Below are 25,934 nucleotides of genomic sequence, written 5' to 3'. Positions count from 1 at the left end.
CGGAAACAGCAGATTCTGCCGTTTCTAAAACACTTACCTTTGTCAAATAACTCCCAGAATTCAAGAGGTGAGCTCTATTTCAAAATATCACTTGTTCCAAGAATAACCGCTGTTCCATGCGTTCAACATGTGAGCACTCGCGGCAGCATTGCTCAGGCTACTAAGCAAAGACTAGTAACATAATACAACTTAAAATTCTGTTCTTTTGAAATACATTTTCTAATTTCCATAATGTTTCTAAAGACCTGCCAAAACAAAATTAATGGATTTCTTTGCGATTGGATTTAACTCTTCAATTTTCGTGGTTTTTCATTTCTACATATAGCCTACAGTAACAAACGAATGAAAATGTTATTATGGTCTTTGAAATCATTTTTATTTTGCATTCTAATGTTACCTGAGACCTTCATAAACAGAACCAAAGGATAATTTTTCCAATATGATATATGAAATGTATTTATTAGACTGTTAGAATGTTGATGTACAAAAGACGTGTCATTGGCATGAAGGGGGGTCCCTCGAGGCCTTTCTAGTGTTAACTACCAGGTTCTCCATGTTTGTGTGTGACAGCATGTACACTCAGTGGCTAGTTTATTAGGTACACCACTCCGTTCACAAAAACATTGCCTGGTCCGACCAATCCCGGTTCCTGTTGCGTCATGCTAATGGCAGAGTCCGGATTTGGCGTAAGCAACATGAGTCCATGGCCCCATCCTGCCTGGTGTCAACAGTACAGGGTCGTAGTGGTGGAGTAATACTTGATACTAATTGAGCAACGTTTCTATGCCCTGAAAAATGCAGGATGTTCTGGAGGCAAAGGGGTGTTATACCCAGTACTAGATGTGTGTACCTAATATACTGAGTATATGTCCTCATGTTTTGACGCAGCAGTGTGCAGAGAGTAGTGTGTGTGTGCGCATGTGTATTAGCGACTCCAACTCACCAGGTTCTCCATGTCTGTGCGTGACAGCATGTATGTCCTCATGTTGGTGTTCTGATGTAGCAGTGTGTAGAGTAGCAGTGTAGCCTGGTCGGATCTCTGCTGCTCACACAGAGCTGTGTAAAGGCTGTTGAAGTTGATCTGGAACATATGATGCTGCTCTGTAGGGATGGACGACGTGTCTGTGGAAAACACACACATGTTTAGTACCCATTCATTGAAAGTTCCCCGTCATCTTTTACTGGTACTAGTGCATATTCTGTACCTTGTGTGTTTTTGAAGCATTTGACAGCCTGTCTGTAGGGGTTGGGACAGTCGTTGGGTCCATCTGTCAGATTGACTAGCACCAGGAGCAATAACAGACTCTGATTGGACAGTGGCAGAGGGTTCTGTTCCTGGTCCAATCCTGGCTTAGTGCCAGCTCCACCCAGCGTGAACACACTCCACAACCCACCTGGAGGAAACACGGGGAAAGAGAACATTAATATGGAGTGGCTGTGGTTCCAACTTTTCTGGACCTTTCTTCTTGGGGGCTAAAGGTTCAGAAGCTTCCACGCATGTGCAGGATTCTCTACTTTATGCACAGTCTCTGCTTTACTCGTAGAGAACAGGCTACTCTGGCGAATGGTGTTTGTTTAATAAAGTTAGATCAAAGCTGAATCAATGTCTGCAGGACCACATAATGATTAATATTCTACATAACAAAACTAAATATAATAGCATAGTATAACATTACTGTAAGACAAAAAACACCACCTAATTTCTTATGAGATTTTAGGATGATTGTGAGAATGATCACATTCTTCTCATGGGGTCACAACTCAACAGTGTGCGAGACTAAGCAAAACATGTGGGGTTATACAGCCCCCCCCCCCCCCCCCACCCGCTCACTGCAGCGCAAGATGGAACTTTGTGGAATAACGCAAATCTACGAAAAATATAAACGTTCTGTCACAGTGAAAATACTAAATTCGGGAAGTCCAATCGATTGTGAGATATGTGATACATTTGGGTCACGGGTTCACAATTGTACCTTTTCCATCTCTGCCAAGCAAGGATGAAACAGCAGCCAGCTCACGCAACACACACACACACACACACACACACGAGGGTGCTCCTCATAAACACAACACACAGGCAGTTTTGAAAATAGCCTATATCAGACATTAGCACATCACCAGATCACAACACGCCTTTTACTATATTGTCAGAAGCATCATCAGACCTCGGTAGTAGCCTATTTCATGTTGTGCTCTAAAAGATGCCATTGTAGCCACACAAATACATTAGAAGATAATTGTCGATCTAATCAGAAACACTGTGCTCACAATTGTAATCTCCTAAATGATGTCGCTGGTGTATTTTGTTTGAATTTTGGAATATATTGCGCAATAGGCTGTTTTTACTAGGCGCAAGCCCATCCAGGCTTGAGTCCCGTGAGCGAAACGGACATAACAAGTGTCACGCCCTGACATTGACATCTCTAGTTGAGTTGGTCAGGGTGTGAAATCTAATTTATATATTTCTATGTTGGCCGGGTGTGGTTCCCAATCAGAGGCAGCTGTCGGTCGTTGTCTCTGATTGGGGATCATACTTAGGCAGCCATGTTGCCTACCTTAGTTGTGGGATATTGTTTCTGTTTTTGCTTGTTTGATGTTTAGCCTCTTGAACTTCACGTTCTGTTGGATTTTGTTATTTTGTCGGTGTTTATTAAAATAAACGACTATGTACGCATACCACGCTGCACCTTGGTCCGATCCTTTACACAACGAACGTTTCAGAAGATCTCACCACCAACGGACCAAGCAGCTTGGCCAGGAGGAGCAGACATGATGGACACAGGTGGGGAAAACATTCTGGACATGGGAGGAGACATTGGCCGGTAAGGGACCCTGGGCGAAGGAAGAAGCCCAGGCAGGAGAGAAAAAACGGCGACTCAAAAGGTCCCGATCACGAAGGAAGCCCGAGAGGCAGCCCCAATAAAAAAAATGTTGGGGGGCACACGGGGTGGTTGGCGGAGCAGCAGGAGGCCCTGGAAGGGCTGATGGTGGAGAGGAAGATAGCGATAGAAGAAGCCGCTATGATAGATGCCCTCCAAGACCTGCAGCTCAGTACTCAGAGGAGACCACCGCCTTACGGGAGCTGTTAGTTAAGAGGGAGCAGGAGCTGCAGGAGGCCCACAGGGAGAAGGAATCAGTGGATGCACGGAGAGAGGAGCAGGCCAGGCAACAGGAGGAGCTGAGAGAGGAGTTAACCCTCCAGCAGCAGAGAGCTCGGTCCTTAGAGCAGAGGCTGGCGGAGCCAGGTTTAGCAGAGCCAACTCCGCGTACTCGCTTTGAGGAGCGTGTGACCGTGCAGGCACCAGGCTATGCGCCGGCTTTACGCACTGTGCCGCCAGTGCGCCTTCACAGACCGGTACGGCCCGTGCCTGCTCCTCGCACCAAACCAGTGGTGCGTGTCCCCAGCCTGGTACGGCCCGTACCTGCTCCTCGCACCAAACCAGTGGTGCGTGTCCCCAGCCTGGTACGGCCCGTACCTGCTCCTCGCACCAAATCAGTGGTGCGTGTCCACAGCCCAGTGCGTCCTGTGCCAGCGCCCCGCACTCCAGTGATGATCCATGGCCCGAAGCCTCCAGTGATGATCCATGGCCCGAAGCCTCCAGTGACGATCCATGGCACGAAGCCTCCAGTGACGATCCATGGCACGAAGCCTCCAGTGACGATCCATGGCACGAAGCCTCCAGTGACGATCCATGGTCCGAATAATAATAATAATATGCCATTTAGCAGAATCCTCCTGTGATGATCCATGGCCCGAAGCCTCCAGTGATGATCCATGGCCCGAAGCCTCCAGTGATGATCCATGGCCCGAAGCCTCCAGTGACGATCCATGGCACGAAGCCTCCAGTGACGATCCATGGCACGAAGCCTCCAGTGACGATCCATGGCCCGAATAATAATAATAATATGCCATTTAGCAGAATCCTCCTGTGATGATCCATGGCCCGAAGACTCCAGTGATGATCCATGGCCCGAAGACTCCAGTGATGGTCCATGGCCCGGATCCTCCTGCGACGGTATGCAGTCCAGAGCCTCCAGCGACGGTCTGCAGTCCAGAGTCTCCAGCGACGGTCTGCAGTCTGATCCTTTACACAACGAACATGACAACAAGCTCAAGAAGGGTATACTGAAGCAAAGTTTACCCCACATTTTAGATAAGAAAATATCTGCCTACCTTCGTCATGTCAACCATCCATCCAAATCAAATAATCAAATTTTTCCACCTTTTGTCTTTATCAACATTCACATAGCCTATTCCATGATGCGGGGTAACCGGGGTTAATCAATGAGCAACACTGCAGCTGTTGATTGCAGTGACGGGCATTCATCACGACAGTATTCACACCCCTTGGAATAAGGTTTTGAAGTGTCTGTCCTATATCTAGGTGATATAAGAAAGCTCAGGAAATATATATATATATATATATATATATATATATATATATATATATATATATATATATATATATATATATATATATATATATATATATATATACATACACACACACACACAGTGGGGAGAACAAGTATTTGATACACTGCCGATTTTGCAGGTTTTCCTACTTACAAAGCATGTAGAGGTCTGTAATTTTTTATCATAGGTACACTTCAACTGTGAGAGACGGAATCTAAAACAAAAATCCAGAAAATCACATTGTATGATTTTTAAGTAATTAATTTGCATTTTATTGCATTACATAAGTATTTGATACATCAGAAAAGCAGAACTTAATATTTGGTACAGAAACCTTTGTTTGCAATTATAGAGATCATACGTTTTCTGTAGGTCTTGACCAGGTTTGCACACACTGCAGCAGGGATTTTGGCCCACTCCTCCATACAGACCTTTCGGGGCTGTCGCTGGGCAATACGGACTTTCAGCTCCCTCCAAAGATTTTCTATTGGGTTCAGGTCTGGAGACTGGCTAGGCCACTCCAGGACCTTGAGATGCTTCTTACGGAGCCACTCCTTAGTTGCCCTGGCTGTGTGTTTTGGGTCGTTGTCATGCTGGAAGACCCAGCCACGACCCATCTTCAATGCTCTTACTGAGGGAAGGAGGTTGTTGGCCAAGATCTCGCGATACATGGCCCCATCCATCCTCCCCTCAATACGGTGCAGTCGTCCTGTCCCCTTTGCAGAAAAGCAACCCCAAAGAATGATGTTTCCACCTCCATGCTTCACGGTTGGGATGGTGTTCTTGGGGTTGTCCTCATCCTTCTTCTTCCTCCAAACACGGCGAGTGGAGTTTAGACCAAAAAGCTATATTTTTGTCTCATCAGACCACATGACCTTCTCCCATTCCTCCTCTGGATCATCCAGATGGTCTTTGGCAAACTTCAGACAGGCCTGGACATGCGCTGGCTTGAGGAGGGGGACCTTGTGTGCGCTGCAGGATTTTAATCCATGACGGCATAGTGTGTTACTAATGGTTTTCTTTGAGACTGTGGTCCCACCTCTCTTCAGGTCATTGACCAGGTCCTGCCGTGTAGTTCTGGGCTGATCCCTCACCTTCCTCATGATCATTGATGCCCCACGAGGTGAGATCTTGCATGGAGCCCCAGACCGAGGGTGATTGACCGTCATCTTGAACTTCTTCCATTTTCTAATAATTGCGCCAACAGTTGTTGCCTTCTCACCAAGCTGCTTGCCTATTGTTCTATAGCCCATCCCAGCCTTGTGGAGGTCTACAATTTTATCCCTGATGTCCTTACACAGCTCTCTGGTCTTGGCCATTGTGGAGAGGTTGGAGTCTGTTTGATTGAGTGTGTGGACAGGTGTCTTTTATAAAGTTCAAACAGGTGCAGTTAATACAGGTAATGAGTGGAGAACAGGAGGGCTTCTTAAAGAAAAACTAACAGGTCTGTGAGAGCCGGAATTCTTACTGGTTGGTAGGTGATCAAAAACTTATGACATGCAATAAAATGCAAATTAAGTATAAAATCCTTGTTCTCCCCACAGTATGTATGTATGTATGTATGTATGTATGTATGTATGTATGTATGTATGTATGTATGTATGTATGTATGTATATATATATATATTTATTTTTTACACATATTTAATCCCTTATTTTTGTTGGCACAAAACTACCTCCATACTTCCATTAGTTTGTATGGGTTACCTTCAGACGAGTCCCATGACACTTGCGCAAAGCGGAGAACACAATCGTGTTTGTGAGAGCCTCACCCTTTCCATAGAGTGGTCATAATAGTTTATAGGCCAAACCGTTTGGACGCTACAGACGTTTTCGTGAGAAGAATGATTTTCGGGATGTTTCACGGTCTGACAAACACCGCAGTAGCTCGGCCACCTTCTACAGCAGATGCGGAAGGCAGACATAGGCGGATGTGGTGGATTGTGACGATACCCATGCAATATCTCTAGCTTAAACTGACAGATTTTGATGTGGATTTTTATGTTACTTAGATTGACGCACGGGTGCGTCAATAGACTGAAGGATTTCAATTCTTCAAGCTCTGTCAAGTTGATTATCATTGCTAGACAGCCATTTTCAAGTCTTGCCATAGATTTTCAAGCCGATTTAAGTAAAAACTGTAACTAGGCTACTCAGGAACATTAACTGCCGCCTTGGTAAGCAACTCCAGTGTATATTTGGCCTTGTGTTTTAGGTTATTGTCCTGCTGAAAGGTGCATTTGTCTCTCAGTGTATGTTGGAAAGCAGACTGAACATGGTTTTCCGTCAGTCCTTGCTGATGACAAGCATACCCATAACGTGATGCAGCCACCACCATGCTTGAAAATATGAAGAGTGGTAATCAGTGATGTGTTCTGTTGGATTTGCTCCAAACATAACGCTTTTTATTCAGGACATAAAGTTCATTTCTTTGCCACATTTTTTGCAATTTTACTTTAGTGCCTTATTCTGTACAAGCTTCCTTCTTTTCACTGTGTCAATTAGGTTAGTATTGTGGAGTTTCCTCCTATCACAGCCATTCAACTCTGTAACTGTTTTAACCATTGGCCTCATGGTGAAATCCCTGAGCAGCTTCCTTCCTCTCCGGCAACTGAAGGACAAATGTATATTTGTAATGAGTGGGTGTATTGATACACCATCCAAAGTGCAATTAATAACGTCACCATACTCAAAAGGGATATTCAATGTCCGTTTTAAATTTTTACATTTTTTATAGCCATCTACCAATAGGTGCCCTTCTTTGCAAGGCCTTGGAAAACGTCCCTCGTCTTTGTGGTTGAATCTGTGTTTGAAATTCACTGCTCGACTGAGGGACCTTACAGAGAATTGTATGTGTGGTGTACAGAGATGAGGTAGCCATTCAAAAAATCATGTTAAACCGTATTTCTGCACACAGTAAGTCCATGCAACTTATTATGTGACTTGTTAAGCACATTTTCACTCCTGAACTTATTTAGGCTTGCCATAACAAAAGGGGTTGAATCCTTATTGACAAGATATTTCAGCTTTTCAATTGTAATTAATTTGTAAACATTTCTAAAAACATAATTCTGCTTTGACATTCTGGGGTATTGTGCATAGGCCAATGACACAAAGTCAAGGTGTATGAATACTTTTTGAAGGCACTGTATAATCAATACACGACTTTCAAGGAGTAGGGTATTTACGCGTGTGTATTTGATACAAACAGGCTATAAGAATACTTTCACATTTTATAAAATTAGCCTACATCATCACATTCTCTTGCTCGCTCGAGGAAGGCAATTTGGCCCTGGCTTGCAAACTAAATCCCCTGCATAATTTTGTAAATGATTGTCAATATTCTACTGATTTAAAAAGTAAATGTAGGCTAATCATACATGTAATAATAGCATAATTGATTTACCCCAATGAAAACTTGGACAGTGAGCATGAATCGCATTTCGATAGATGCATGCATTAGTACCTAGGCTTTCTTTTATATCTGCAAAATAAATTAATTTACAAAGATATGTTCACTGTCAGCTGGCTACTGTAGGAAAGTTACAATCTAATGAAACATTTGTTACATAAGTTAACGTTGTTGCACACTCACTTGTCTTTCCCTCTCATTTTAGTAGATATATTTTGCCGTAATGATCTGATCACACCATGCAAGGAGGGATGTAGCCTACGGTCAGAGAGGAAAGATGGACAACGTTGATTGGCAGGTGAAATGGGGCTGCAAGGTAAAAGTGGGAGGCGCGATTAGATCGGCTCCTTTCCTCCTTGCTTGGCAGAGATCTCAGAAAAAGTAAAATTGTGCACCCGCGACGCAAAATTATCACAAAAATGTATATGCCATACCTCATAATCGATTGGACTTTAGTATTCTCGCTGTGACAGAACATTTACATTTGTATACTGTATTTGCGTTATTCCACAAAGTTCTATCTAGTGCTGCAGTGAATGGGGGTCTGTATAACCCTGTGATGTAGCTCACGCTCTACCTCACTCTCCCTGAGTGAGAGAAGCGCGCACTTTGACAGACAGTCCAACAACGAGCCAGCAGGGTTTAGGAACAGACACATATTCGAAATTTGCCATTATTCCCCTTTAACACCATCTGCACACTGTACATAACTAAGATCTAAATGCATATTCCCATGTAGCCTGTTTTTTGTCCACCCATTTTGGTTCTGAAATCACCATCACCCAATAAATTAACATGTCATTTTTGCAGATTAAGTGTTTGAGCCAGTAATGTATCAATAGCTGTCATCAAGGCAAAAGGGTGGATACTTTAAAGAATCTAAACTATAAAATATATTTTGATTTGTTTAACACTTTTTCGTTACATAATTCCATGTGTGTTATTTCATAGTTTTGATGTCTTCACCATTATTCTACAAAGTAGAAAATAGTAAAAATAAAGAAAAACCCTTGAATGAGTAGGTGTCCAAACTTTTGAATGGTACTGTATGTAGTAATATGAGCAAAACATGTTAATGAAACTACCATTTCTTGAAGCTCCCGATAACAGTTATTGTGCCGACGTTGCTTCCAGAGGTAGTTTGGAACTCGGTAATGAGTGTCGCAACCAAGGACAGACCATTTTTACTCGCTTCAGTGCTCGCCGGTCCCGTTCGGTGAGCTTGTGTGGCCTACCACCTTGCAGCTGAGCTGTTGTTGCTCCTAGACGTTTCCACTTCACAATAACAGCACTTACAGTTGACCGGGGCAGCTCTAGCAGGGCAGAAATTTCACAAACTGACTTGTTGGAACGGTGGCATCCTATGACGCAGTAAAGACCATTCTACTGCCAATGTTTGTCTATGTAGATTGCATGGCTGTGTGCTCGATGTTATACACTTGTCAGCAACGGATGTGGCTGAAATAAATCCAATGCACTAATTTGGGGTGTCCACATAATTTTGTATATATAGTGTACATTCAGATCAGTTTGGGGTCCGCGGACCGATGCAGTAGTATCTTAAACATTTGAAATCGGGGACCGATGCGTATCGAAATAAGGAAATAAGCTTTAAAACTTCTATATGCCTTATGGTAAAATGTGCAGAATTGCAGGAAATTAGCTGTAAAACAGAAGAAGAAAAAGATCTATGCCCCACAGCAAAAATGAGTAGAATTGCAGGAAATGAACTTTAAAAACGTACATTTCTCTCCACCATCAAGAGGGGGGCCATTAAACTGTTTTGCCGCGACGTGGAGGGCCCTCCAACCAAATCCCACTTAGGCCCCCTAAAAGGCTAGTGCTGGCCCTGCCTTCGGATCCATAGCCACATTAATATTGGTAACACTTTCTATGAATACCCTCTTCCCTGTGCTTTATAAGCATATTTATAACATCTTATAAGCAATGCGAAACGCATGATATAGGCGCTAGTAACTGCTCATAAATATATATATTATTAAAATATTTTGTAGACGTAAATGTATAGTAAATGGGACAGTGAAAAGAAGCAATCTACAAGACCTGGGACAGAGAGGAATGTAAGGACAAGAATTGAGATGTTGCTATTCAAAATAATCACTGCGTTGATGCTGAACATGGTATTGTATTTTTTTAACACAGTGCATTCTGGCTCTACTAAGCCTTACACTCTCAGAAGAAAGAACACAGACAGTGTGTTAGAAGACTAATCTTTATCAAAGTGAAATGGATATGTCTCCATCTAGAGGTGATAGAAGGAACTACATGACAGACAAGAGTCCTGTTTCCCAGCCTGACCGCTCTTCCTACACAATTATGGGCAGTAATGGCTCTGCTATGGTCAATACCATGTTCCTTCTTTTATCTGCTGGGTTAATCCTTTGGTCCATATTCCTCTGTGTGCTTGGAGAAAGAATTGAAGCACAGCAATTGCATTTTGTCAATGTAAGATGTAAAATATGACTGGGGAGCAGTAGTCTTTGTGTGTGTGTGTGTGTGTGTGTGTGTGTGTGTGTGTGTGTGTGTGTGTGTGTGTGTGTGTGTGTGTGTGTGTGTGTGTGTGTGTGTGTGTGTGTGTGTGTGTGTGTGTGTGTGTGTGTGTGTGTGTGTGTGTGTGTGTGTGTGTGTGTGTGTGTGTGTGTGTGTGTGTGTGTGTGTGTGTGTGTGTGTGTGTGTGTGTGTGTGTGTGTGTGTGTGTGTGTGTGTGTGTGTGTGTGTGTGTGTGTGTGTGTGTGTGTGTGTGTGTGTGTGTGTGTGTGTGTGTGTGTGTGTGTGTGTGTGTGTGTGTGTGTGTGTGTGTGTGTGTGTGTGTGTGTGTGTGTGTGTGTGTGTGTGTGTGTGTGTGTGTGTGTGTGTGTGTGTGTGTGTGTGTGTGTGTGTGTGTGTGTGTGTGTGTGTGTGTGTGTGTGTGTGTGTGTGTGTGTGTGTGTGTGTGTGTGTGTGTGTGTGTGTGTGTGTGTGTGTGTGTGTGTGTGTGTGTGTGTGTGTGTGTGTGTGTGTGTGTGTGTGTGTGTGTGTGTGTGTGTGTGTGTGTGTGTGTGTGTGTGTGTGTGTGTGTGTGTGTGTGTGTGTGTGTGTGTGTGTGTGTGTGTGTGTGTGTGTGTGTGTGTGTGTGTGTGTGTGTGTGTGTGTGTGTGTGTGTGTGTGTGTGTGTGTGTGTGTGTGTGTGTGTGTGTGTGTGTGTGTGTGTGTGTGTGTGTGTGTGTGTGTGTGTGTGTGTGTGTGTGTGTGTGTGTGTGTGTGTGTGTGTGTGTGTGTGTGTGTGTGTGTGTGTGTGTGTGTGTGTGTGTGTGTGTGTGTGTGTGTGTGTGTGTGTGTGTGTGTGTGTGTGTGTGTGTGTGTGTGTGTGTGTGTGTGTGTGTGTGTGTGTGTGTGTGTGTGTGTGTGTGTGTGTGTGTGTGTGTGTGTGTGTGTGTGTGTGTGTGTGTGTGTGTGTGTGTGTGTGTGTGTGTGTGTGTGTGTGTGTGTGTGTGTGTGTGTGTGTGTGTGTGTGTGTGTGTGTGTGTGTGTGTGTGTGTGTGTGTGTGTGTGTGTGTGTGTGTGTGTGTGTGTGTGTGTGTGTGTGTGTGTGTGTGTGTGTGTGTGTGTGTGTGTGTGTGTGTGTGTGTGTGTGTGTGTGTGTGTGTGTGTGTGTGTGTGTGTGTGTGTGTGTGTGTGTCTGACTCTGTCCAACTCAGCCTAATGCCCTGTAGCTGGCCTGTATGGATCCGGTGGGTGGAAAAACTGCCTTGACGTCTCAGCGTCTCAGCCAAAGGACATAAACAAACACCATCCACAGCAAAAAAACTACAGACCATGGTGACTTCCCCGCTTTCCCCTCTGTCCGGTCCCCCCCAGTACCCCGTCTGGGTCTGTGGTGTGTTAGTGACGCCCTAGCCCCCAGTCTGTGGCTAGCCCAGCGGCCACAGTGCTGCCCCAGCACTCCAAGCTAATTCCTTGCATGGCGTCTAGCGGTGGCGGCTGGCAGCAGTAACCCAATGGAGCGGGGGAGTCTGGGGGAGAGAGGGAGGGGAGGAGCGGGGTAGATAAGCAGCCCTTGTGACTGAGCCCTGCTCATCACTGGCACCAGACCGGCTACACCACACCCATCTCTGTGAGAGCAGGTCTCTGTCCAAAATGATACCCTATTCCCTATGTAGCACACTACTTATATATAATAATAATACTACTAGAAGTGCTCTATATAGGGGTTAGGGTGCCATTTTGGACGCAGCACAGAGCCAGGGCCTGCCTGGCTGGCAGCAACGCTTCCTGACTCACTCTACTGACTCTCTTTATCAGTCTCTCTCTCTGCGTCTCTCTCAATCGCTTTCTTTCTCCCCCCTCCTTACTCTCCTCCCCCTCTACTCCTTTAACCTCACTGTTATGCATCTGGCTTGCTTCCCCTGACTGCCCACCACACAAATACAATAATGTAATATTGCATGTGCCTCTCTGGCCCTGTCGCGCCATTACAGAAGAGGAGGAGGAGAGGTTTAATGTGGACACAGGGACTGGCGCCTGGGATGGAAGCAGGCAGGGTGCAATGAGGGCACATCCCCGGCTCCAGGCTAGTCCTTGGTCTGCTTCACCACCCACAACAACAACAACACTGCCCTTCTCTTGCTATTCTACCAGGAATTAACACTGCAATCCGTTCATGCCAGTTTGGCATTTCTCCCCAGCTATAAGGCTCCCTCTGGGAAAACATTTCTACCGTATTCTTGTTCACCCAGCATGCTGTTGGTCTCTCAGGGTTCTATATGTGTGCTATTAACAATGAGTCATACACTAACAGCTAGCACCATCATAGATGAGACACTGGCATGACATATTTGAGAACTGTACGTCTGCTCAATCTCATCTATACTGTTGTGAGTCTAACGGAGGACGATATGATAGGCGATGACTCAACAATTGATGGCAGTCAGTAAAGCAGAACCAGCAAAGTAACACCAGCCTACACTCTCACAAGTCCCACACAAGATTTGATCCAATGTTTGACACCTTGGAGGTGGTTTGTTTACCTGTTGTTCAAGCTACCAACACTCTCTCTTCCAACCCAGCTTACTAACAGCTCCCTCCCACACAACATTTATCACGTTTCTTACACCCTAAATGGTTTGTTTAACAATTTGAGTTCCTAAACCTTTCACAAATGCTGAAATCCTACGAACCATTCACACACAAATTTGTTCTGCACACGATTGATAAATGAGAGAGGGTCGGGGCAATTTCTCAAACCTCTGCTTCCAGGAACAAGTAATTTTGACTGGAAACATGAAAGGGAGGGAGAGGGGAGCAGACAGCAACAGAATGTGTGTCTGTGTGTGTGTGTGTGTGTGTGTGTGTTTAAGGGGAACAGAACAGACAGAATGTGCTGGTTATTTATTTCCAGTCTTAGTTTTATTTGCAGTAGAGTAAATTAATTAGGACATTGTGGCGGAGGGACAGCAGCTTACAGACAGACGTCGTGAGGCCTGTAGGCGTGCTCATTTACCAACAATAGGAAAAATATGCGCACACACCAATAATTTACCAGGAGAAATATACACACAGCAGAACACACAACGCCGTGCCAACTGCCTACACACATGCACACAGTGCATTCGGAAAGTATTCAGACCGTTTGACCTTTTCCACATTTTGTTACGTTACAGGCTTATTCTAAAATGGATATTTATTTATTTTCTCAATCAACACACAATACCCCATAATGACAAAGCGAAAACAGGTATTAATCAATTTTAGCAAATGTATTAAAAACTAAAAAACAGAAATACCTTATTTACATAAGTATTCACCCATTGCTATGAGACTCGAAATTGAGCTTAGGTGAATCCTGTTTCCATTGATCATCCTTGAGATGTTTCTACAACTTGATTGGAGTCCACCTGTGGTAAATTCAATTGATTGAAAAATGATTTGGAAAGGCGCACACCTGTCTATATAAGGTCCGACAGTTGGCAGTGCATGTCATAGCAAAAACCAAGCCATGAGGATGAAGGAATTGTCCGTAGAGCTCAGAGACAGGACTGTGTCGAGGCACAGATCTGGGGAAGGGTGCCAAAACATTTCTGCAGCATTGAAAGTCCCCAAGAACACAGTGGCCTCCATCATTCTTAAATGGAAGAAGTTTGGAACCACCAATACTCTTCCTAGAGCTGGCCGCCCGGGAGGTGACCAAGAACCCGATGGTTACTCTGACAGAGCTCCAGAGTTCCTCTGTGGAGATGGGAGAAACTTCCAGAAGGACAACCATCTCTTCAGCACTCCACCAACCAGGCCTTTATGGTAGAGTGACCAGACGGAAGCCACTCCTCAGTAAAAGGCACATGACAGCCCGCTTGGAGTTTGCCAAAAGGCACCTAAAGGACTCTCAGACCATGAGAAACAAGATTCTCTGGTCTGATGAAACCAAGATTGAACTCTTTGGCCTGAATGCCAAGCGTCACGTCTGGAGGAAACCAGCACAGCTCATCATCTGGCCAATACCATCCCTACGGTGAAGCATGGTGGTGGCAGCATCATGCTGTGGGGAAGTTTTTCAGCGGCAGGGACTGGGAGACTAGTCAGGATCGAGGGAAAGATGAATGGAGCAAAGTACAGAGAGATCCTTGATGAAAACCTGCTCCAGAGTGCTCAGGACCTCAGACTGGGGCGAAGGTTCACCTTCCAATAGGACAATGACCCAAAGCACACAGCCAAGACAACGCAGGAGTGGCTTCGGGACAAGTCTCTGAATGCCCTTCAGTGGCCCAGCAAGAGCGCAGACTTGAACCCGATCGAACATCTCTGGAGAGACCAGAAAATGGCTGTGCAGCAACGCTCCCCATCCAACCTGACAGAGCTTGAGAGGATCTGCAGAGAAGAATGGGAGAAACTCCCCAAATACAGGTGTGCCAAGCTTGTACTGTCATACCCAAAAAGACTCGAGGCTGTAATCGCTGCCAAAGGTGCTTCGACAAAGTACTGAATAAAGGGTCTGAATACTTATGTAAATGTATGAAAAAAAAATTTAAACCTGTTTTTGCTTTGTCATTATGGGGTATTGGTACTGTGTAGATTGATGAGAAGAAAAAAAACAATTGAATCCATTTTAGAATAAGGCGTAACAAAATGTGGAAAGAGACAAGGGGTCTGAATACTTTCCAAATACATAGATACACTCAGACACACACACAGAGATCTATGCAGAGACACGAGTACACAGTCACACACACACATATGATCACACACAGCCCACCAGACCTCATGCCCTGTATGTATGCTCTGTGGTGCCATTGCAGTAGATTATTAATAGGTTGGTTTGGTCCCCTCTCAACTATGACAATAGGGTTCTGGCAGCTATTCCAACCATTTGGAGCCAGAGACTCACAGAATGATTCAACAATTCAACTTAGAGAGACTGATGACTTTATTCACAATACATGCTGTACAGTAGGTTTCCCCAACTGGCAGCCCGTGTGCCAAATTTTATTTGTCCCCCCAAGTTTTCTCAGCAAAAAAAATACTTACGTAAATGTGATATTTATGTTTTTTTATTTTTAATGAATTAGCAAAAAAAATCTAAAAACCAGTTTTTGCTTTGTCATTATGGGGTATTATGTGTAGATTGATGAGGGAAAAAATACTATTTAATCACTTTTAGAAAAAGGCTAACGTAACAAAATGTCAAGGAGTCTGAATACTTTCCGAATGCACTGTACATACATAGATACACTCAGACACACACACACACAGAGATCTATGCAGAGACACGAGTACACAGTCACACACACACACACACACATATATGATCACACACAGCCCACCAGACCTCATGCCCTGTATGTATGCACTGTGGTGCCATTGCAGTGGATACTGTAGCTAAGAAAGTAATACTAAGTGCATGTTGTGTAGTAAGCTGTTAGTAGCCCATGTGCCTCACCCTAATCATTTGGTACCATTTCCCCTCATAACTTAGCCTACTGTTCTATCTTGGTGGTGCACATGTAGCCTATAGCCTGTTTTATTGTAAGAGCTTTCATTGTATGCTTATATGCCCCCTTTATTTATCCTATGGTTCTAACTTGGTGTACAGGGAGAATACTGTAAGAACGGCCCAACAGTCTGTGGGAACCGTTTGTCACCATTATAGTGCAATTCATGTATTGTTTAGTGTTGTGTTGTGGTTTTGCTGGCATGCATCTCAACATTTTTGGGAAGTTTGACCCACCAAGATTGACATGCTAAAATCGCCACTGAGCATAGGTTGTGCACTCTGCAAACAATGAGAACGGGAAGACTGGAATAATAATATTGAATGCATTAATGAAATTATAGGAATGTAGGAATGTACTACTGTTGATATATGTAACGGGGAATTGATATCCACTAACAATCAAACAATCTACACAATGAAGTTATGAACAATGAATGTGCACAAATTGGCGGAAGAGAGCACATTCTGGAGAGAGAATTGCATTGTGCATCTGGGTGCAATGGTCAATCCGACGTCTGCATCGGCCATGCAGCATTTACGGTGACTTGGCCTCAGCAGAAGTCAGGGAATTCATACTTCTTGTGCTTCACGGAGCAGTGCAGAGCTGTTGTCAAGGAAGTGAGTTTGTGTTTATACAGGATGTACCGCCCCCACCTTCCGTCAAGCAATCATGTCAATGCAGAGCTATACAGAGCCCTCCGCATTGTTAAAACATTTGGGAGGCGCATGGCGATGCGGTACAGAGCTCAATTAGGCCTCTGGAGGTTCCGCAATTGCGTCACACCCTCCATTAGAGCCTCTAAACACATTTTCGGATCAAGCATAAATTGGCTTTTAGTCTACGCCTCCGCAATGGATTAGTTCACTTGGATGGGCGCAAATATATATACAGTTGAAGTCGGAAGTTTACATACACTTAGGATGGAGTCATTAAAACTTGTTTTTCAACCACTCCATAAATGTATTGTTAACAAACTATAGTTTTGGCAAGTCGGTTAGGACATCTACTTTGTGCATGACACAAGTTATTTCTCCAACAATTGTTTACAGACAGATTATTTCACTTATAATTCACTGTATCACAATTCCAGTGGGTAAGAAGTTTACATACACTAAGTTGACTGTGCCTTTAAACAGCTTGGAAAATTCCAGAAAATGATGTCATGGCTTTAGAAGCTTCTGATAGGCTAATTGACAACATTTGAGTCAATTGGAGGTGTACCTGTGGATGTATTTCAAGGCCTACCTTCAAACTCAGTGCCACTTTGCTTGACATAATGGGAAAATCAAAGGAAATCAGCCAAGACCTCAGAAAAAACTATTGTAGACCTCCACAAGTCTGGTTCATCCTTGGGAGCAATTTCCAAATGCCTGAAGGTACCACGTTCATCTGTACAAACAATAGTACGCAAGTATAAACACCATGGGACCGCGCAGCCGTCATAGCGCTCAGGAAGGAGACGCGTTCTGTCTCCTAGAGATGAACGTACTTTGGTGCGAAAAGTGCAAATCAATCCCAGAACAACAGCAAAGCACCTTGTGAAGATGCTGGAGGAAACGGGTACAAAAGTATCTATATCCACAGTAAAACGAGTCCTATATCGACATAACCTGAAAGGCCGCTCAGCAAGGAAGAAGCCACTGCTCCAAAACCGCCATAAAAAACACAGACTACGGTTTGCAACGGCACATGGGGACAAAGATTGTACTTTTTGGAGAAATGTCTTCTGGTCTGATGAAACGAAAATAGAACTGTTTGGCCACAATGACCATTGTTATGTTTGGAGGAAAAGTTTGGAGGAAAAAGGGGGTTGCTTGCAAGCCGAAGAACACAGTTCATGCTGTGGGGGTGCTTTGCTGCAGGAGGGACTGGTGCACTTCACAAAATAGATGGCATCATGAGGAAGGAAAATTATGTGGATATATTGAAGCAACATCTCAAGACATCAGTCAGGAAGTTAAAGCTTGGTCGCAAATGGGTCTTCCAAATGGACAATGACCCCAAGCATACTTCCAAAGTTGTGGCAAAATGGCTTAAGGACAACAAAGTCAAGGTATTGGAGTGGCCATCACAAAGCCCTGACCTCAAACCTATACAAAATTTGTGGGCAGAACTGAAAAGTCGTGTGCGAGCAAGGAGGCCTACAAACCTGACTCAGTTACACCAGCTCTGTCAGGAGGAATGGGCCAAAATTCACCCAACTTATTGTGGGAAGCTTGTGGAAGGCTACCCAAAACGTTTGACCCAAGTTAAACAATTTAAAGGCAATGCTACCAAATACTAATTGAGTGTATATAAACTTCTGACCCACTGGGAATGTGATGAAATAAATAAAAGCTGAAATAAATCATTCTCTCTACTATTACTCTGACATTTCACATTCTTAAAACAAAGTGGTGATCCTAACTGACCAAAGACAGGGAATTTTTACTAGGATTAAATGTCAGGAATTGTGAAAAACTGAGTTTAAATGTATTTGGCTAAGGTGTATGTAAACTTCGGACTTCAACTGTATATAAATGTGTTACAATCTTGGTCAACCAATAGCCTAACGACCAAACAATCGACCCGTGGACTAATTGGGGTCAGCCCTAAGATTTTATACACACACACATACATATACACACACACATACAGTGGGGGAAAAAAGTATTTAGTCAGCCACCAACTGTGCAAGTTCAAAAAGATGAGAGAGGCCTGTAATTTTCATCATAGGTACACGTCAACTATGACAGACAAAATGAGGAAAAGAAAATCAGAAAATCACATTGTAGGATTTATATTGAATTTATTTGCAAATTATGGTGGAAAATAAGTATTTGGTCAATAACTAACGTTTCTCAATACTTTGTTATATACCCTTTGTTGGCAATGACACAGGTCATACGTTTTCTGTAAGACTTCACAAGGTTTTCACACACTGTTGCTGGTATTTTGGCCCATTCCTCCATGCAGATCTCCTATAGAGCAGTGATGTTTTGGGGCTGTCGCTGGGCAACACGGACTTTACACTCCCTCCAAAGATTTTCTATGGGGTTGAGATCTGGAGACTGGCTAGGCCACTCCAGGACCTTGAAATGCTTCTTACAAAGCCACTCCTTCGTTGCCCGGGCGGTGTGTTTGGGATCATTGTCATGCTGAAAGACCTTCTTCAATGCCCTTGCTGATGGAAGGAGGTTTTCACTCAAAATCTCATGATACATGGCCCCATTCATTCTTTCCTTTACACGGATCAGTCGTCCTGGTCCCTTTGCAGAAAAACAGCCCCAAAGCATGATGTTTCCACCCCCATGCTTCACAGTAGGTATGGTGTTCTTTGGATGCAACTCAGCATTCTTTGTCCTCCAAACACGACGAGTTGAGTTTTTACCAAAAAGTTATATTTTGGTTTCATCTGACCATATGACATTCTCCCAACCCTCTTCTGGATCATCCAAATGCACTCTAGCAAACTTCAGACGGGCCTGGACATGTACTGGCTTAAGCAGGGGGACACGTCTGGCACTGCAGGATTTGAGTCCCTGGCGGCGTAGTGTGTTACTGATGGTAGGCTTTGTTACTTTGGTCCCAGCTCTCTGCAGGTCATTCACTAGGTCCCCCCGTGTGGTTCTGGGATTTTTGCTCACCATTCTTGTGATCATTTTGACCCCACGGGTGAGATCTTGCGTGGAGCCCCAGATCGAGGGAGATTATCAGTGGTCTTGTATGTCTTCCATTTCCTAATAATTGCTCCCACAGTTGATTTCTTCAAACCAAGCTGCTTACCTATTGCAGATTCAGTCTTCCCAGCCTGGTGCAGGCCATAGTGGAGTTTGGAGTGTGACTGTTTGAGGTTGTGGACAGGTGTCTTTTATACTGATAACAAGTTCAAACAGGTGCATTAATACAGGTAACGAGTGGAGGACAGAGGAGCCTCTTAAATAATAAGTTACAGGTCTGTGAGAGCCAGAAATCTTGCTTGTTTGTAGGTGACCAAATACTTATTTTCCACCATAATTTGCAAATAAATTCATTAAAAATCCTACAATGTGATTTTCTGGATTTTTTCTCCACAATTTGTCTGTCATAGTTGACGTGTACCTATGATGAAAATTACAGGCCTCTCTCATCTTTTTAAGTGGGAAAACTTGCACAATTGGTGGCTGACTAAATATTTTTTCCCCCCACTGTATATATATAAATAACACATATACATAGACACACACACTACCAGTCAAAAGTTTGGACACACCTACTCATTCAACGTTTTTTTACATTGTAGAAAAATAATGTGGGACTATCATTTGTTTTTCAACAGGACAATGACCCAACACACCTACAGGCTGTGTAAGGGCTATTTTACCAAGAAGGAGAGTGATGGGAGTGCTGCATCAGATGACCTGGCCTCCACAATCGCCCGACCTCAACCCAACTGAGATGGTTTGGGATGAGTTGGACCGCAGAGTGAAGGAAAAGCAGCCAACAAGTGCTCAGCATATGTGGGAACTCCTTCAATACTGTTGGAAAATAATTCCAGGTGAAGCTGGTTGAGAGAATGCCAAGAGTGTGCAAAGCTGCCATCAAGGCAAAGGGTGGCTATTTGAAGAATCTCAAATCTAAAAAATATTTTGATTTGTTTAACACTTTTTTGGTGTCTTCACTATTATTCTACAATGTAGAAAATAGTAAAAATAAAGAAAAAACATGTGTGTCCAAACCTTTGACTGGTACTGTACAGTCGTGGTCAAAAGTTGAGAATTACACAAATATTAATTTTCACAAAGTCTGCTGCCTCAGTTATGATAGCAATTTGCATATACTCCAGAATGTTATGAAGAGTGATCAGACAAATTGTAAATGATTGCAAAGTCCCTCTTTGCCATGAAAATGAACTTAATCCCCAAAAAACATTTCCACTGCATTTCAGCCCTGCCACAAAAGGACCAGCTGACATCATGTCAGTGATTCTCTCGTTAACACAGGTGAGAGTGTTGACGAGGACAAGGCTGGAGATCACTCTGTCATGCTGATTGAGTTAGAATAACAGACTGGAAGCTTTAAAAGGAGGATGGTGCTTGAAATCATTGTTCTTCCTCTGTTAACAATGGTTACCTGAAAGGAAACACGTGCCGTCATCATTGCTTTGCACAAAAAGGGCTTCACAGGCAAGGATATTGCTGCTAGTACGATTGCACCTAAATCAACCATTTATCGGATCATCAAGAACTTCAAGGAGAGAGGTTCAATTGTTGTGAAGGCTTAAGGGCGCCCAAGAAAGTCCAGCAAGCGCCAGGACCGTTTCCTAAAGTTGATTCAGCTGCGGGATCGGGGCACCACCAGTGCAGAGCTTGCTCAGGAACGGCAGCAGGCAGGTGAGTGCATCTGCACGCACAGTGAGGCGAAGACTTTTGGAAGATGACCTGGTGTCAAGAAGGGCAGCGAGGAAGCCACTTCTCTCCAGGAAAAACATCAGGGACAGACTGATATTCTGCAAAAGGTACAGGGATTGGACTGCTGAGGACTGGGGTAAAGTCATTTTCTCTGATGAATCCCCTTTCCGATTGTTTGGGGCATCCGGAAAAAAGCTTGTCCGGAGAAGACAAGGTGAGCGCTACCATCAGTCCTGTGTCATGCCAACAGTAAAGCATCCTGAGACCATTCATGTGTGGGGTTGCTTCTCAGCCAAGGGAGTGGGCTCACTCACAATTTTACCTAAGAACACAGCCATGAATAAAGAATGGTACCAACACATCCTCCGAGAGCAACTTCTCCCAACCATCCAAGAACAGTTTGGTGACGAACAATGCCTTTTCCAGCATGATGGAGCACCTTGCCATAAGGCAAAAGTGATAACTAAGTGGCTCGGGGAACAAAACATCGACATTTTGGGTCCATGGCCAGGAAACTCCCCAGACCTTAATCCCATTGAGAACTTGTGGTCAATCCTCAAGAGGTGGGTGGACAAACAAAAACCCACAAATTCTGCCAAACTCCAAGCATTGATTATGCAAGAATGGGCTGCCATCAGTCAGGATGTGTCCAATAAGTTAATTGACAGCATGCCAGAGCGGATTGCAGAGGTCTTGAAAAAGAAGGGTCAACACTGCAAATATTGACTCTTCGCATAAACTTAATGTAATTGTCAATAAAATCCTTTGACACTTATGGAATGCTTGTAATTATACTTCAGTATACCATAGTAACATCTGACAAAAATATCTAAAAACACTGAAGCAGCAAACATTGTGAAGACCAATACTTGTGTCAATCTCAAACCTTTTGACCACGACTGTATATACATCTATACAATGCCTTCAGAAAGTATTCACACCACCCCTTGACTTTTTCCACATGTTGTTCTGTTACAGCCTGAATTTCAATTGATATGTTTTGTCACTGGCCTACACAATGTGTTTTGACATTTTTACAAATTATTTAAAAATAAAAAGCTGAAACGTCAACCCCTTTGTTATGGCAAGCCTAAATGAATTCAGGAGTAAAACTTTGCTTAAAAACTCAAATAATAAGTTGCATGGACTCACTCACTAATAGTGTTTAACATGATATTTTAATGACTACCTCATCTCTGTACCCCACACATACAATTATCTGTAAGGTCCCCTAGTCGAGCACTGAATTTCAAACACAGATTCAACCAGAAAGACCAGGGAGGTTGTCTAATGATTTGTAAAGAAGGGCAATTATTGGTAGATGGGTAAAACTAAAAAAGCAGACATTGAATATCCCTTTGAGGGTGAGAAAAAAAATCGACTTAATCCATTTTGAATTCAGGCTGTAATGTAACAAAAAGTGGAATAAGTCAAGGGCTATGACTACTTTGCGAAGGCACTGCATTTGGAAAGTATTCAGACCCCTTGACTTTTTCCACATTTTGTTACGTTACAGCCTTATTCTAAAATGGAACAAATTGTTTTTTCCCCACATCAATCTACACACAATAACCCATAATGACAAAGCAAAAACTAGTTTTTAGAAATATTACATTTACATAAGTATTCAGACCCATTATGCAGTACTTTGTTGAAGCACCTTTGGCAGCGATTACAGCCTCAAATCTTCTTGGGTACGACGCTACAAGCTTGCCACACCTGTATTTGGGGAATTTCTCCCATTCTACTCTGCAGATCCTCTCAAGCTCTGTCAGGTTGGATGGGGAGTGTCCGCGCACAACTATTTTCAGGTCTCTCCAGATATGCTTGATCAGGTTCAAATCCAGACTCTTGCTGGGCCACTCAAGGAGACTTTACCCGAAGCCACTCCTGCGTTGTCTTGGCTGTTTGCTTAGGGTCATTGTCCTGTTGGAAGGTGAACCTTCACACCGCAGTCTGAGGTCCTGAGTGCTCTGGAGCAGGTTTTCATCAAGGATCTCTCTGTACTTTGCTCCGTTCATCTTTCCCTTGATCATGACTAGTCTTCCAGTCCCTGTTGCTAAAAAACAACCCCACAGCATGATGCTGCCACCACCATGCTTGACCGTAGGGATGGTACCAGGTTTCCTCCAGACATGACGCTTGGCATTCAGGCCAAAGAGTTCAATCTTGGTTTCATCAGACCAGAGAATCTTGCTTCTCATGGTCTGAGAGTCCTTTAGGTGCCTTTTGGCAAACTCCAAGCGGGCTGTCATGTGCCTTTTACTGAGGAATGGCTAACGTCTGCCACTCTACCATAAAAGCCTGATTGGTGAAGTGCTGCAGAGATGGTTGTCCTTCTGGAAGGTTCACCCATCTCCACAGAGGAACTCTGGAGCTCTGTCAGAGTGACCATCGGGTTCTTGGTCACCTCCCTGACCAAGGCCCTTCTCCCCGATTGCTCAGTTTGGCCGGGCGGCCAGCTCTAGAAAGAGTCTTGGTGGTTCCAAACTTCTTCAATTTAAGAATGATGGAGGCCACTGTGTTCTTGGGGACCTTCAATGCTGCAGAATTGGTACCCCTCCCTAGATCTGTGCCTCGACATAATCTGGTCTCTGAGCTCTACGGACAATTCCTTCCACCTCATGGCTTGGTTTTTTCTCTGACATGCACTGTCAACTGTGGGACCTTATATAGACAGGTGTGTGCCTTTCCAAATCTTGTCCAATCAATTGAATTTACCACAGGTGGACTCTAATCAAGTTGTAAAAACATCAAGGATAATCATAGTAAACAGGATGCACTTGAGCTCAAATCTCGAGTCTTATAGCAAAGGGTCTGAATACTTATGTAAATATGTTTTTCTTTTTAATAAATTTGCAAACATTTATAAACACCTGTTTTCGCTTTGTCATTATGGGGTATTGTGTGTAGATTGGTGAGGAAAAAAAGTTATTCAATCAATTTTCAAATAAGGCTGTAACGTGACAAAATTTGGAAAAAGTAAAGGGGTCTGAATGCTTTCCGAATGCACTGTATTATATATTTTTGGGCTTCTGTTTGGGTTATGGTATGGTCAGGCATAAGCTACGGACAACAAACACAATTGCATTTTATTGATGGCAATTTGAATGCACAGAGATACCATGACGAGATCCTGAAGCCCATTGTCGTCCCATTCATCCGCCGCCATCACGTCATGTTTCAGCATAATGCACGGCCCCATGTCGCAAGGATCTGTACACAATTCCTGGAAGCTGAAAATGTCCCAGTTCTTCCATGGCCTGCCTACTCACCAGACATGTCACTGATTGAGCATGTTTAGGATGCTCTGGATGGACGTGTACGACAGCGTGTTCCAGTTCCCGCTAATATCCAGCAACTTCGCACAGCCATTGAAGAGTGGGACAACATTCCACAGGCCACAATCAAGCCTGATCAACTCTATGCGAAGGAGATGTCGCGCTGCATGAGGCAAATGGTGGTCACACCAAATACTGACTGGTTTTCTGATCCACACCCCTACTTTTCATTTTTAAGGTATCTGTGACCAACAGATGCATCTTTTGTATTCCCAGTAATATGAAATCCATAGATTAGGGCCTAATGAATTTATTTCAATTGACTGATTTCCTTATATGAACTTTAACTCAGTAAAACTTTGAAATTGTTGCATGTTGCATTTATATTTTTGCTAAGTTTAATTGTATGCGCACGGACATGCACACTCACACACAAAGCACCACTTCTGGTGTCTCTACATTGTCAGCTGCTTTGTTCTGTACAGGAAGTTGGACACCATGGTCCCCGCGCTGGTCGGATTGACGTGAAGCAAAACTGGCACCCAGACACACACACACACACACACACACACACACACACGTCAATGTGGGGCCAGACACCCAGACAGGGTGTATCCCAAATGGCACCCTATTCACTATGTAGTGGACTACATAGGCCCATATGGCTCTGGTCAAAATTAGTGCACTATGTAGGGAGCAGGTTGCCATTTTGGACACAACCAGACAGACAGATAGACATGCCCTTCTCCCTCCATGATTATGCTCTGCTCCACTTCCTCAGGGCAACACTGAGCTGGCAGGCCAGACACCACTAAACTTCACTAATAACCAGGCTAAAAGCTGAATGCCTTTAAAAGCTTTCTTCTTCCTTTCAGTTTTGCTTTTTCAGACCATTTGTTTGAGGAAACCATGTGAAGTTAAGTTAATCCTTGATACATTATTATCTGCCATAACACAGATAATCAGTCTGATTATCTACCTGCCTACACACACACACACACACACCAAACAAACATACCAGTACACACCTCACAACTAGGGCCAGGAGTTTTTCTCCTGACAATGTGATCTGAACATGAGTTTCCACATAACTCCTGGTCCTAATCCTGACATGCTGTATCCTCCATGTTGATGTCTTAATAACGTCCACTCCCTTTCCAGCCCCCCATACTCCAGCCCAGAGCATGCCCCATCTGGTAGTACTCCGGGCACTTAAACTGACTAATCCAGGCCAAGTTATGGTCCCCTGTCCAGGAGGCAGGAGCTGGGCGAGGAAGCAGGGGCCAGGGCGAAAGAGAGAAAGAGAGGCAGATAGACAGACAGCAGGCCCAGACAGGGACTAGCAAAGGGAGTGGGGATGGGTCGGGGCAGACAGACCCATGCCTACTGTAGACAGGGTGCTAATCCCCACAGCAAATGCAAAAGACAGCCAGAAAAACTATCTTGAGAAATTGTGGTATACTCGAGCAC

General features: G+C 43.9%; 1 protein-coding gene across 1 annotated transcript in view; it reads right to left on the bottom strand.

Annotated features, from left to right (window-relative positions):
* LOC311128499 (dymeclin-like) overlaps window positions 1-25,934 on the bottom strand; it is a 157,094-nt gene that overhangs the window by 82,904 nt on the left and 48,256 nt on the right. The window contains exons 9-10 of the mRNA XM_084160676.1: window positions 1,206-1,465; window positions 944-1,122 (exon numbers count right to left, since the gene is read on the bottom strand). Of these exons, the coding sequence (XP_084016802.1) occupies window positions 944-1,122; window positions 1,206-1,465 (439 nt within the window). The remainder of the gene's footprint in view (window positions 1-943; window positions 1,123-1,205; window positions 1,466-25,934) is intronic.

Source organism: Coregonus lavaretus, assembly GCF_964263955.1.
Source record: "Coregonus lavaretus genome assembly, chromosome: 4".
NCBI lineage: Eukaryota > Metazoa > Chordata > Actinopteri > Salmoniformes > Salmonidae > Coregonus > Coregonus lavaretus.
The sequence above is the reverse complement of the archived record's forward strand: the minus strand, read 5'-3'. Positions and strand labels throughout refer to the sequence as shown.